This window comes from Oncorhynchus tshawytscha, linkage group LG10, assembly GCF_018296145.1.
Source record: "Oncorhynchus tshawytscha isolate Ot180627B linkage group LG10, Otsh_v2.0, whole genome shotgun sequence".
In the NCBI taxonomy this organism is placed as follows: domain Eukaryota; kingdom Metazoa; phylum Chordata; class Actinopteri; order Salmoniformes; family Salmonidae; genus Oncorhynchus; species Oncorhynchus tshawytscha.
This window is the reverse complement of record NC_056438.1, coordinates 54,462,224-54,477,106: the sequence shown is the minus strand read 5'-3', so window position 1 is coordinate 54,477,106 and position 14,883 is coordinate 54,462,224. Positions and strand designations below refer to the sequence as shown.

Genomic DNA, 14,883 nt, shown 5'->3' with positions numbered 1-14,883 from the left:
ATAAGTGTTCATTCAGTAATGTTGTAATTTTCGTTATTACAAATAAATAAAACAAATTCGCCGGTTAATCGGTATCTGCTTTTTTTGGTCCTCCATTAATCGGTATCGCTATCGGCGTTGAAAAATCATAATCGGTCGACCTCTAGTCTCAAGATAATTAACGGGGGGGAAAAATGATATTTTCATCCAGCATTAAATATCTGCCTGGATACATTTGTAAATGTATATGAGAGTGCCAGTGAAGTCAATAAAATAGTTGACCAGGAGAGCCATTGGCCCCGTGCCTGAGGCAGACAGAACCTGCTTTAACTCATGGCTGCCCTATGGATGTGTCTTCTAGTAGAGTTAAGCTATAAGTGGCAAAACATTGGAGCTGTTATCAGCAAAAACTCTATCCTGAAATATGTTTTAAATTAGTCTGCTGGTAGTAGTTAGACTCCCAATAATTCTGCAGAATGTTTGTTGGCAAATAATTTTGCACGTGCAAGCGAGATGATACACACTTGACTTGGCTGCGTTTACAACTCCTCTTCAGAAATATTCAGAACATTGTGTTACAATGTTAAATGTAAAACAGACTATTTATTATAAACCTCCATTTGTGGAACAGGATAGACATTTTTTTTTTTTTTTTTACAGATGTTATGGTTTCCAACTTTCTTAGTAATACTCCTTGTGTGATCTTCCAGTGCTCACTCCAGATATGTCCTCTGCTGCTGTAATTCTAAGCAAGCAAACAAAAGGCTTTCAATATGTTGTTCTAATTCTGGGACCAGTCTGATTCCATGAGAATTTCTGAGGTTTAGATTAGTTTTGCTGTATTTATTTTCCTCTTCTAAACAGCTGCACTAGTACCAGGGATTGGGTTTTGTCTCCCATTTGGAATAGAAACTTTCAACAGGATAAGAATTAGTTTCAAGTCAAACACACCTATCGTCCAAATCACTTTGGAATCTTCAACCCTCTCTCCCTTTTCTCGTCCGTCAAAGCAAAGTTGTAAATTAATAACTCTCCAAACATATTTAGCAGGCAAGGCCTGGCACACGTATTTGTGGAGTCTGACCTGGCTGTGTTTTAACACTGTCCATTTGTCTTTTTTCTTTTCAGGAATGGGTGACAGCCACAGATATCAAAGTGACCCTGAACAGGCTCAACACATTTGGAGATGAAGTTTTCAATGATCCCAAGGTCCTAAAGTCCTATTACTACGCTGTCTCAGACTTTGCAGTGGGAGGAAGGTGAGAGCCGTTCCCTCAGCTTTATGCTATCTTCCAACAACTGTTGTCAGCATCCACTGCCTGGCTTTTCCCTTCACATTTTTTTATTTGACCAATGCCATTGTTTTTGTCTCTTCTAGAAATTGTAACACAAATGTAAAAATAGCAACAAATCATATTATATTCCTTTAAAGGAGGAGGCCAAATCAAATGTATTTATATAGCCCATTGTACATCAGCGGATATCTCAAAGTGCTGTACAGAAACCCAGCCTAAAACCCCAAACAGCAAGCAATGCAGGTGTAGAAGCACGGTGGCTAGGAAAAACTCCCTAGAAAGGCCAAAACCTAGGAAGAAACCTAGAGAGGAACCAGGCTATGAGGGGTGGCCAGTCCTCTTCTGTCTGGGCCGGGTGGAGATTATAACAGAATATGGCCAAGATGTTCAAATGTTCATAAATGACCAGCATGGTCAAATAATAATCACAGTAGTTGTCGAGGGTGCAGCAAGTCAGCACCGCAGGAGTAAATGTCAGTTGGCTTTTCATAGCCGATCATTAAGAGTATCTCTACCGCTCCTGCTGTCTCTAGAGAGTTGAAAACAGCAGGTCTGGGACAAGGTAGCACCTCCGGTGAACAGGTCAGGATTCCATAGCTGCAGGCAGAACAGTTAAAACTGGAACAGCAGCACAGCCAGGTGGACTGGGGACAGCAAGGAGTCATCATGCCAGGTAGTCCTGAGGCATGGTCCTAGGGCTCAGGTCCTCCGAGAGAAAGAGAGAATTAGAGAGAGCATACTTAAATTCACACCGGATAAGACAGGAGAAGTACTCCAGATATAACAAACTGACCCTAGCCCCCTGACACACTAAATACTGGAGGCTGAGACAGGAGGGGTCAGGAAACACTGTGGCCCCATCCGATGATACTCCCAGACAGGGCCAAACAGGAAGGATATAACCCCACCCACTTTGCCAAAGCACAGCTCCCACACCACTAGAGGGATATCTTCAACCACCAACTTACCATCCTGAGACAAGGCCGAGTATAGCCCACAAAGATCTCCGCCACGGCACAACCCAAGGGGGGCGCCAACCCAGACAGGAAGATCACATCAGTGACTCAACCCACTCAAGTGACGCATCCCTCCTAGGGACGGCATGAAAGAGCACCAGTAAGCCAGTGACTCAGCCCCCGTAATAGGGTTAGAGGCAGAGAATCCCAGTGGAAAGAGGGGAACCGGCCAGGCAGAGACAGCAAGGGCGGTTCGTTGCACCAGAGCCTTTCTGTTCACCTTCACACTCCTGGGCCAGACTACACTCAATCATATGGCCCACTGAAGAGATGAGTCTTCAATAAAGACTTAAAGGTTGAGACCGAGTCTGCGTCTCTCACATGGGTAGGCAGACCATTCCATAAAAATTGAGCTCTATAGGAGAAAGTCCTGCCTCCAGCTGTTTGCTTAAAAATTCTAGGGACAATTGGGAGGCCTGCATCTTGTGAACGTAGCGTACACATAGGTATGTACAGCAGGACCAAATCAGAAAGATAGGTAGGAGCAAGCCCATGTAATGCTTTGTAGGTTAGCAGTAAAACCTTAATCAGCCCTTGCTGATTAGTTTATTTAGTGCTTTATCCGGGTAGCCGGAAAGTAGAGCATTGCTGTAGTCTAACCTAGAAGTAACAAAAGCATGGATTATTTTTTTCTGCATCATTTTTGGACAGAAAGTTTCTGATTTTTGCAATGTTACGTAGATGGAAAAAAGCTGTCCTTGAAATGGTCTTGATATGTTCTTCAAAAGATCAGGGTCCAGAGTAACGCCGAGGTCCTTCACAGTTTTATTTTAGACGACTGTGCAACCATCAAGATTAATTGTCAGATTCAACGGAAGATCTCTTTGTTTCTTGGGACCTAGAACAAGCATCTCTGTTTTGTCCGAGTTTAAAAGTAGAAAGTTTGCAGCCATCCACTTCCTTATGTCTGAAACACAGGTTTCTGGCGAGGGCCATTTTGGGGCTTCACCATGTTTCATTGAAATGTACAGCTGTGTGTCATCCGCATAGCAGTAAAAGTTAACATTATGTTTTCGAATGACATCGCCAAGAGGTAAAATGTATAGTGGAAACAATAGTGGACAGGCCCTGTCTAACCACACACACAGTTTTCTCTAGTGCGTATTCACTCTATACCTTTTTGGTATGAAGACCTGGAATAACTGCAAGAATAGGAATCGCTCTGTTGGATTGAAGAAAAAAACATTCATTATCAAACCTCAGGTGCTGACAACAAAGATGTTTTTGCTTGGGTGTTGAATGAATCATTCATCTAAAGTAGTGTAATCTGTTGACTTCAGATCAACTTCACATCACAAATGTGGCCAGCCACATTTTACATTGTGTGGGTTCATTCTCAGTGGCTCAACAGAGAATCCAAAAAAACAATCCCTCCCAAATTCAGAACTGAAAAGCCAGAAGAGAATAGGGGATCAGACATGTATTAAACAAGTGTTAAACTGCCCCCTTGCAGGTGTCTTTTCACCTCAATCTGTTTGAAATATGGAGCAGATTTCCATTACTCAGCCGCATTCTTTGCATTCCTGCCTGCGAGTGCTGGATTACAGTGCACGGAGACTGGAATGGGGCAGGCCCCAATATGACGGCAGAGATGAGTCCAAGGACCATGCCGGGCCAAGCTTGGGTGTAGTAGGTCTACTCTCTACCTGTCAGGGCACCAAGTTCACTGTCCACCAGTCAGCGACGTCATCACATCCACCAGCTATATATTATGAGTAAGAAATGGATTTGACTGATATTACACGTACTACAAAATGGAAAAGAGCGTGAGGGAGGTTAGCTTTGTTTTTCTAGATGTACAAACTGCCTATTAGTCTCAATAGGCCCCTAGTGCTATAGTGTCTTCCTTCCTGTTGTCACTTTTTCCACACTTCGCTGCCAAGTAACACCTGAAACAATACCCAAAGGTGGCTGCCATGCAATTCTTCTCTTGTTCGGAGGGGGTCTGTTGAAGTGTCTCGGGTGGAGTGGAGCAGGTGGAGCCTTTCTGAATTGGGTAAACGCCATGAAGTTATCATGGCAAATAAAACTCTCCCTGTGCCAACATTGATTTGACTAATGATGTATTTGAGGATGGATCAAGGATGGATCGAATGACATGTATTCGTGATTCCCAACAACACACACTTAAAGTAATGAGACTCAAACATAATGTAAGCTACAAATAGTGTTTTTTTTTTGATAAATCAAATCAAACGTTTATTGGTCGCGTGCATATGGCACAGTGAAATGCTTTCTTGCTAACTCCTCAATGATGCAGTACAATAACTTTGCCAATTAAATGCCGAATACAAGTCCAAAAATAAAAAGTAATGAACAAAAGTAATAACTATTATGAGAAGCATGCACAGCTCAGCGTTCAACACCATAGTCCCCTCCAAGCTCATCACCTAGCTAGGGACCCTGGAACTGAACCCCTCCCTCTGCAACTGGATCCTGGACTTCCTGAATGGTCGGCCCCAGGTGGTGAGGGTAGGCAACAACATCTTCGCCACGCTGACCGTCAACACGGGGGCCTCTCAGGGGTGTGCGCTTAGTCCCCTCCTGTACTCCTTGTTCACCCACGACTGCGTGCACCACTCAAACACCAAGTTTGCCGACGACATGATGGTGGTAGTCCTGATCACCAATGGCAATGTGTCAGCCTCAGGGAGGAGGTCAGATACATAGCCAGGACAATAACCTCTCCCTCAATGTCAGTAAGACCAAGGAGCTGATTGTGTACTATAGAAGAAAGGGAGGAGAGCACTCCTTCATCCACATCGACAGGGTGGTGTAGAGCGGATCGAGAGCTTGAAGTTCCTTGGCGTCCATATCACTAAGGACTTAACATGGTCCAGAATGGCCAAAAAAATTGCCAAACACTCCAGCCACCCAAGCCATGACTGTTCACTCTGCTACCGTCCGGCAAACGGTACCAGAACATTGGCTCTTGGACCAACAGGCTCTAAGACAGCTTCTACCTCCAAGCCATAAGATCACTAATAACCAGACTGCTAAATAGTCAATTAATGGTACCTGAACTATCTGCACTGACGCTATCTAGCTCTGACCCTACGAACACTCACTACACTTTATATACACACCATGTACACACTCACACACTACACTGTCACTCCCTCACACATTCAAACATTACATATGTGCGCACACACATACTGACACAAACACACACACTTTTGTACTCGTCATTTGCTGCTGCTACGCAGTTCTGTATTTTACGGTTGTTGTTATCGATCGGCATGCCTAGTCACTTTATTCTGCCGTCATTTACATATCTACCCCAAGTACCTCGTATCCCTGCACATTGATCTGGTACTCCCTGTATGTAGCTCCACATTGATCTGGTACTCCCTGTATGTAGCTCCACATTGATCTGGTACTCACTGTATGTAGCTACACATTGATCTGGTACTGGTACTCCCTGTATGTAGCTCCACATTGATCTGGTACTGGTACTCCCTGTATGTAGTTCCACATGAATCTGGTACTGGTTCTCCCTGTATATAGCTCCACATTGATCTGCTACTGGTACTCCCTGTATGTGGCTCCACAATGATCTGGTACTCCCTGTATGTGGCTCCACATTGATATGGTACTGGTACTCCCTGCATGTAGCTCCACATTGATCTGGTACTCCCTGTATGTAGCTCCACATTGATATGGTACTGGTACTCCCTGTATGTAGCTCCACATTGATCTGGTACTGGTACTCCCTGTATGTAGCTCCACATTGATATCTGGTACTGGTACTCCCTGTATGTAGCTCCACATTGATCTGGTACTGGTACTCCCTGTATGTAGCTCCATTCTTGTGTATTTTATTTATTGTTGTTCGTAAGCAAGCATTTCACTGTAAAGTCTACCTACACATGTTGTATTCAGGGCATGTGATAGATAACATTTGATTTTGTAGAATATTTACAGTATGATTGATTTATCAAAATGAAGCCTGTTCTATACCAGTAGTAAAGTGACTTGTTATAGCAAGTTGGAGTCAACGTTTGCTGCTATCTGTCATGCTAATATGGATGGATGAACACCTATTTGTAGATTACTGTAAATATAATCCAGTGTTTCCCCTATAGGGAGACGATGAGGAGCAAGCAGTGACTGTGCTCTCATTCGTGCCACTGCTCACTCAGATTGCTAGCAATATAAGTTTTAACTTGGCACTCTGATCTTAAAGGGATAGTGCGAGATTTTGGCAATTTAGCCAAACTGGTGTGGCGCCGCTGCTGAATGAATATAGGGGAAACACTGTAATCATGCTACTATCCTGTGCTGACAGGTCATCGACTCATATGATTACACTGAAAATAAGTGCCATTGATATACCGTATGGTTGGACTATTAGACTGCTTAACCAAGTAATCACGTCCATTTAAAATCAATAACTGAGTTCCATTTAATGCTTATGGTCAGGTCCTCTTAAGACCAGTGCAAAGGACCATATTCATAAAGGTCTCTGAGTAGGAGTGCTGATCTAGGATCAGTTTTTGCCTTTTACATCATAATGAATAAGATGACATAGACAGCGGGGACTTGATCCTCTTACTCTGAGACACAGATGTTTGAGTTGTGCATTATAACTCTCACGGTGACTAACAGACTGTTCTCCGCTGTTCCAGGTGCAAGTGCAACGGCCATGCGAGTGAGTGTGTGAAAAACAACGGCTTCGACAAGCCGGTTTGCAACTGCAAGCACAACACAGAGGGTGATGACTGCAATGTGTGCATGCCGTTCTACAACGACCGTCCCTGGAGGCGAGCTACAGCCAATAACCCTAACGAGTGTCTGAGTAAGTGCTGTCCCAAATGGCACCCTATTCCCTATGTAGTGCGCTACTTTTGACCAGAGTCCTATGGGCCCTGGTCAAAAGTAGTGCACTACATAGAGAATAGGATGTATTTTGGGACACAGGCCAAGAGATGAGTGTCTGCATAAGTCCCATAGCAAGAGATCCTTCCTGTTTCTGTGCAGGCCAGGCCGGGCAGACATTCATATCATACCCCAAATGTGTGACTAATCCTGTTCAGAACAGTCCACACCACACTTCTCACGCCCACACTGCCTCAATCTGCTCCAGGCCACATAATCTGTCTCCTAAAACCAAACTTTGCCAGCAGACCACTTAGGGAAAAGTATGCCTGATATGGAAAATGTGCCAAATGAAATTACCTACCCTTAACTGCAGGGAAGGTTCAGTATAAAATTCGCTTTCAATCAGATTACTATGTAGCTCTACCACCTCCTTCCCCATATACAGTAAGCACCTCTACATTGAACCCATCCATGCATTGTCCTTAAAATTGTATGGGATAAACTAATGGCTAGTTTACCAATGCCTGGTATGGAAAATGTGCTTTTATCTTTCCCACTCTTAAATCCAGCGGTTTAAAATCACATTAGTCTGTAGTTGTACTGCTCCCTCCCCGTATACACATACATTGATCCCACCCACACATTGTCCTATACATTTGTATGGGATAAGCTAATATCTACTTTTTCTGGTGGTCCCAGAGTGCAACTGTAATGGCAAGAGTGCAGAGTGCTACTTCGACCCTGAGCTGTACCGTGCCACCGGCCACGGAGGACACTGTCGCAACTGTGCCGACAACACTGACGGGCCTAAATGTGAGCGCTGCCTGGACAATCACTACAGAGACCGATCTGGCAACCGCTGCCTGCCCTGCAGCTGCAACTCAGTGGGTGAGTGTCTGGACCATACCATTGCGTATTTACTGTTTCTATTGGGGTAAAAAGAGGGCAGCTTCCCAATTGGTACCCTATTCCCTATATAGTGCACTACTTTTGACGAGTCGTACAGTTCACTATTTGGGACATAGAGTGCCATTTGGGTCGCAGACTTACTGTTTCTATTGGGGTAAGAAGATACTACTACTTCCGGCGCCGACAGAGATGGCCGCCTCGCTTCGCATTCCTAGGAAACTATGCAGTTTTTTGTTTTTTTACGTGTTATTTCTTACACTAGTACCCCAGGTCATCTTAGGTTTCATTACATACAGCCGAGAAGAACTACTGAATATAAGATCAGCGTCAACTCACCATCAGTACGACCAAGAGTATGTTTTTCGCGACGCGGATCTTGTGTTCTGCCTTACAACCAGGACAACGGAGTGGATTACATGCAGCGACCCAAAAAAACGACTCAGAAAAAGAGGGAAACGAAGCGGTCTTCTGGTCAGACTCCGGAGACGGGCACACCGTGCACCACTCCCTAGCATTCTTCTTGACAACAAGGTTGATGAAATCCGAGCAAGGGTAGCATTCCAGAGGGACATCAGAGACTGTAACGTTCTCTGCTTCACGGAAACATGGCTAACTGGAGAGACTCTGTCCGAAGCGGTGCAGCCAGCGGGTTTCTCCACGCATCGCGCCGACAGAAACAAACATCTTTCTGGTAAGAAGAGGGGCGGGGGCGTATGCCTCATGGCCAACGTGACATGGTGTGATGAAAGAAACATACAGGAACTCAAATCCTTCTGTTCACCTGATTTAGAATTCCTCATAATCAAATGTAGACCGCATTATCTACCAAGAGAATTCTCTTCGATTATAATCACAGCCGTATATATCCCCCCAAGCAGACACATCGATGGCTCTGAACGAACTTTATTTAACTCTCTGCAAACTGGAAACGATTTATCCGGAGGCTGCATTCATTGTAGCTGGGGATTTTAACAAGGCTAATCTGAAAACAAGACTCCCTAAATTTTATCAGCATATCGATTGTGCAACCAGGGGTGGAAAGACCCTGGATCATTGTTACTCTAACTTCCGCGACGCATATAAGGCCCTGCCCCGCCCCCTTTCGGAAAAGCTGACCACAACTCCATTTTGTTGATCCCTGCCTACAGACAGAAACTAAAACAAGAAGCTCCCGCGCTGAGGTCTGTCCAACGCTGGTCCGACCAAGCTGATTCCACACTCCAAGACTGCTTCCATCACGTGGACTGGGAGATGTTTCGTATTGCGTCAGACAACAACATTGACGAATACGCTGATTCGGTGTGCGAGTTCATTAGAACGTGCGTTGAAGATGTCGTTCCCATAGCAACGATTAAAACATTCCCTAACCAGAAACCGTGGATTGATGGCAGCATTCGCGTGAAACTGAAAGCGCGAACCACTGCTTTTAATCAGGGCAAGGTGTCTGGTAACATTCAACGGCTCAGACACAAGAGGCATGTGGCAGGGTCTACAGTCAATCACGGACTACAGGAAGAAACCCAGCCCAGTCACGGACCAGGATGTCTTGCTTCCAGGCAGACTAAATAACTTTTTTGCCCGCTTTGAGGACAATACAGTGCCACTGACACGGCCTGCAACGATAACATGCGGTCTCTCCTTCACTGCAGCCGAAGTGAGTAAGACATTTAAACGTGTTAACCCTCGCAAGGCTGCAGGCCCAGACGGCATCCCCAGCCGCGCCCTCAGAGCATGCGCAGACCAGCTGGCCGGTGTGTTTACGGACATATTCAATCAATCCCTATACCAGTCTGCTGTTCCCACATGCTTCAAGAGGGCCACAATTGTTCCTGTTCCCAAGAAAGCTAAGGTAACTGAGCTAAACGACTACCGCCCCGTAGCACTCACATCCGTCATCATGAAGTGCTTTGAGAGACTAGTCAAGGACCATATCACCTCCACCCTAGACCCACTCCAATTTGCTTACCGCCCAAATAGGTCCACAGACGACGCAATCTCAACCACACTGCACACTGCCCTAACCCATCTGGACAAGAGGAATACCTATGTGAGAATGCTGTTCATCGACTACAGCTCGGCATTCAACACCATAGTACCCTCCAAGCTCGTCATCAAGCTCGAGACCCTGGGTCTCGACCCCGCCCTGTGCAACTGGGTACTGGACTTCCTGACGGGCCGCCCCCAGGTGGTGAGGGTAGGCAACAACATCTCCTCCCCGCTGATCCTCAACACTGGGGCCCCAAAAGGGTGCGTTCTGAGCCCTCTCCTGTACTCCCTGTTCACCCACGACTGCGTGGCCACGCACGCCTCCAACTCAATCATCAAGTTTGCGGACGACACAACAGTGGTAGGCTTGATTACCAACAACGACGAGACGGCCTACAGGGAGGAGGTGAGGGCCCTCGGAGTGTGGTGTCAGGAAAATAACCTCACACTCAACGTCAACAAAACTAAGGAGATGATTGTGGACTTCAGGAAACAGCAGAGGGAACACCCCCCCCCCATCCACATCGATGGAACCGTAGTGGAGAGGGTAGCAAGTTTTAAGTTCCTCGGCATACACATCACAGACAAACTGAATTGGTCCACTCACACAGACAGCATCGTGAAGAAGGCGCAGCAGCGCCTCTTCAACCTCAGGAGGCTGAAGAAATTCGGCTTGTCACCAAAAGCACTCACAAACTTCTACAGATGCACAATCGAGAGCATCCTGGCGGGCTGTATCACCGCCTGGTATGGCAACTGCACCGCCCTCAACCGTAAGGCTCTCCAGAGGGTAGTGAGGTCTGCACAACGCATCACCGGGGGCAAACTACCTGCCCTCCAGGACACCTACACCACCCGATGCTACAGGAAGGCCATAAAGATCATCAAGGACATCAACCACCCGAGCCACTGCCTGTTCACCCCGCTGTCATCCAGAAGGCGAGGTCAGTACAGGTGCATCAAAGCTGGGACCGAGAGACTGAAAAACAGCTTCTATCTCAAGGCCATCAGACTGTTAAACAGCCACCACTAACATTGAGTGGCTACTGCCAACACACTGTCAATGACACTGACTCTACTCCAGCCACTTTAATAATGGGAATTGATGGGAAATGATGTAAATATATCACTAGCCACTTTAAACAATGCTACCTTATATAATGTTACTTACCCTACATTATTCATCTCATATGCATACGTAGATACTGTACTCTATATCATCGACTGCATCCTTATGTAATACATGTATCACTAGCCACTTTAACTATGCCACTTGGTTTACATACTCATCTCATATGTATATACTGTACTCGATATCATCTACTGTATCTTGCCTATGCTGCTCTGTACCATCACTCATTCATATATGCTTATGTATATATTCTTTATCCCCTTACACTGTGTATAAGACAGTAGTTTTCTGGAATTGTTAGTTAGATTACTTGTTCATTATTACTGCATTGTCGGAACTAGAAGCACAAGCATTTCGCTACACTCGCATTAACATCTGCTAACCATGTGTATGTGACAAATAAAATTTGATTTGATTTAAGTACAGCATGAAGCCAGGCTTTGTTGTGAAGTGACTGCCCTTGTCGTTATATTGGATTGAGCAATGAACCACAAGTTTTAATGTATCATTAAATACTTACAGTTTATATTGGCTGTATTGCATTAATTGAAACCAGACTGTTCCCAGGGCAAGTCTGTTAACATTTTATTGGATTGAGAGACAAAACGCAAGTCTTAATAGGTTAAAGCTGTTGTCACCAGTATGTTAAGTTTCATAATTCCTCTATAACCACATATGCTACCCTTGAAAACCCCCGCCAAACAATTGCGACATGGACACCACCAGATCCCATTACAGGCTATTCGGACAAGATTGTCCACATGTTGTGTGAATTGTCTGGGCTGTTTAACAATGATCGTTCACATGTGTGTTGAAATGATGAACTGATGTTGATCTGTGCTTCTTTCTCTCTACTGCCAGGCTCTCTGGCCACTCAGTGTGACAACACAGGGCGCTGCAGCTGTAAACCAGGTGTGATGGGGGACAAGTGTGACCGCTGCCAACCTGGCTTCCACACCTTGACCGAAGCAGGCTGCAGGTATAAAACACCAAGCTAATAACTCTTGTTATTTGTGATATTTATATATGCATTGCTCCAAATCAAACAATCTTAATGTTTTATGATGGTTTGTTCTTATTTATGTATTGTTCGCTCTTCACGTGTTTATTAGGGAGTGAGATGGAGGCGGTCAATCTTAGGGTGTATCCCGAATGGCATCCTCCTCCCTATATAGTGCACTATATAGGGAATAGGATGCCATTTGGGATGTAGTTGTGTGCCAGGCCAGCAATGGTCCTTTTAGAATAACAGGCTCGCAGCAGGCTTGCTTTAGAATAGATAGTGGTTATCAGACCCATGCTGTTTATGTGAATGGCTGTTCTTCTCCCTTCGCCCCCCCCACCCCTCTTCTCTCCAGACCCTGCTCCTGTAACCCTTCTGGAAGCACACAGGAGTGTGATGTCCAGACAGGCCGTTGCCAGTGCAAGGACAACGTGGAGGGCTTCAACTGTGACAGGTCAGTGTCAGACCCACTCGCTCTCTCCGCCACAGGGATTAGTTACACACACACACACACACACAGAGGCACAGTACACACATAAACATGATTTCCTTATACCGAAAATACACTCTAACACGGTGGCTTTTCAGTTAAGTTTGTCTTTGTCTGGGAATTGTTGAATGTTGATGGGTTTAGAATGAAACAGGGTTACGAAAGACTGTCACTTTGGCAGTGAAATATGAGGTGGCTCCATTCAGCTAGTGCAACACAGTTTACGGTATTGTTCATTGGGAAGGGAAACTGTTAAAGATTCATGGCAGCATTTCAGCTCATCTTCTGTTATGACATATTGAGGTTAAACCACAGAGGTTTAAAAGCAGCCCCTGACACACAGAAACACAGATACACACAGGAGAGTACCTCTCTCTCAATGAAAGAATGCTCTGTGTGTGTGTAAAATGGAATTAGACAGGCAGTATGACTCCCTTCGCAGCGAAGGAGACAAAATAACCCATAGATAGCTCACTCCTCCCCACTGAGACCGGCTGGCAGCCAGGCCTTCTATGGCTTCTCCCAAGTCCGGCCACCCAGCCAGTCACCACTACCTTGTCTGCTGCCTGCCTGAGACACTCTTCTCTCTGCCTTTGTGCAATGGCCACCACCTAACCCCGGCTCCACAACCCCCGGCTCCACAGACACTGGTGGGTGTAACATTCCTCCCAGCCTCCCAGCTGGGCCACAGATGGTATGAATAATCCCCCCACTATGGATTTGTCCCAAATGGCATTACTTAAATGGGGCCTGGACAAAAGTAGTGCACTATATAGGGAATAGGGTGCCATTTCGGATGCATTCAGTTTGTCAGATGCTGCATGGTCACTCACAACAAGTGCCTGAAATTACAGACTGTTTGCCTGTCTGCCTTTTTGAAGACAGCAGTTTCACAGTCTACTAAATTGCTGTTCTCCCAAAGGCTGTCATTTGCTTAAGGTGTCAGCGCATTTTACTTGAAAGGCAATATGGGACTCATTATAGAATATAGCCTACGCCTCAAACTGTATGTCAATACTTTCACATTTCCAAGCCTAAAGCCATATTTTAACTCAGTTTCATACAGTTAACTTTGTTTTCATATAATGAAATGAATTATTACAGTATATGGGACGGCAGGTAGCCTAGTGATTAGAGCGTTGGGCCAGTAACGGAAAGGATGCTAGATCGAATCCTAGAGCTGACAAGGTAAAAATCTGTCGTTCTGCCCCTGAACAAGACAGTTAACCCACTGTTCCCCGGTAGGCCGTCATTGTAATAAGAATTTGTTCTCAACTGACTTGCCTAGTTAAATAAAAAAAATATGAAAAATATATATGTTGACTTTATCTCATATTTGCAGATAGACTTACCCATGCTCATATAATTTTTTTATGTAAGTTGATGTTAAAAGGCTAATGTGGTTTATTTCAGGTGTAAGCTGGGCTACTTCAACCTGGACCCCCAGAACCCGCAAGGTTGCACTCTGTGCTTCTGCTTCCAACACTCCTCTGTGTGTGACAGCGCTGAAGGTTACAGCATCGACACTGTTTCCTCCACCTTCGACAAAGGTGAGCCCATACACACCTTTTCACCTTTTCATTATGGGCTCAGACCAGGCTTATTTACTAATAAAAAAGAAGCGGAAGTAAGTTTATATAAATATTCAGGAAGTATGCAAATATCACTGTTTAGATTAGGATCATTCAGAGGGAGTTGTGATGTAAAGATATGCCTTGATAGAATGAAATGTAACATACATGAAACCTGTTCCTAGATGATGAGCAGTGGACAGCCCAGCAGCGTGACGGCTCCAGTGTTTCAGTCCAGTGGTCTGCTGGTGGAGAGGAGATTTCCCTCATCTCTGAGGACTACTTCCCCATGTACTTTGTGGCTCCAGGTACTGTGTGACTGACACTAACTCAAAGACTTTTCTTGAGAAAGAGGGACTTTTATTTTTAAACTATTGGGGTGAAGAAGACTTCATTGGAGTGAGCCTAACAAGTATTTTCTGATCTCGTTACTGTAGAGAGGTTCCTGGGCAATCAGCTGCTGAGCTACGGCCAGAACCTCACCCTGAACTTCCGGGTGGACAGGAGAGACACACGCCTTTCAGCTGAAGATGTGGTTCTGGAGGGGGCTGGCCTCAGAGTGGCTGTGCCTCTCATTGCTCAGGGAAATGCCTATCCTGGGGAGAACATGCAGACATTTGTGTTCAGGTTGGTGGAAATCATGCAGCCATAACCTACAGATGTGTATACTGTAGAATA

At 45.2% G+C, this 14,883-nt stretch overlaps 1 protein-coding gene across 1 annotated transcript in view; it reads left to right on the top strand.

Moving 5' to 3' along the window:
* LOC112260448 (laminin subunit gamma-1) overlaps positions 1 to 14,883 on the top strand; it is a 76,577-nt gene that overhangs the window by 39,923 nt on the left and 21,771 nt on the right. The window contains exons 3-10 of the mRNA XM_024435562.2: positions 1,108 to 1,238; positions 6,922 to 7,091; positions 7,814 to 8,002; positions 12,003 to 12,120; positions 12,500 to 12,598; positions 14,048 to 14,184; positions 14,391 to 14,513; positions 14,643 to 14,832. Of these exons, the coding sequence (XP_024291330.1) occupies positions 1,108 to 1,238; positions 6,922 to 7,091; positions 7,814 to 8,002; positions 12,003 to 12,120; positions 12,500 to 12,598; positions 14,048 to 14,184; positions 14,391 to 14,513; positions 14,643 to 14,832 (1,157 nt within the window). The remainder of the gene's footprint in view (positions 1 to 1,107; positions 1,239 to 6,921; positions 7,092 to 7,813; positions 8,003 to 12,002; positions 12,121 to 12,499; positions 12,599 to 14,047; positions 14,185 to 14,390; positions 14,514 to 14,642; positions 14,833 to 14,883) is intronic.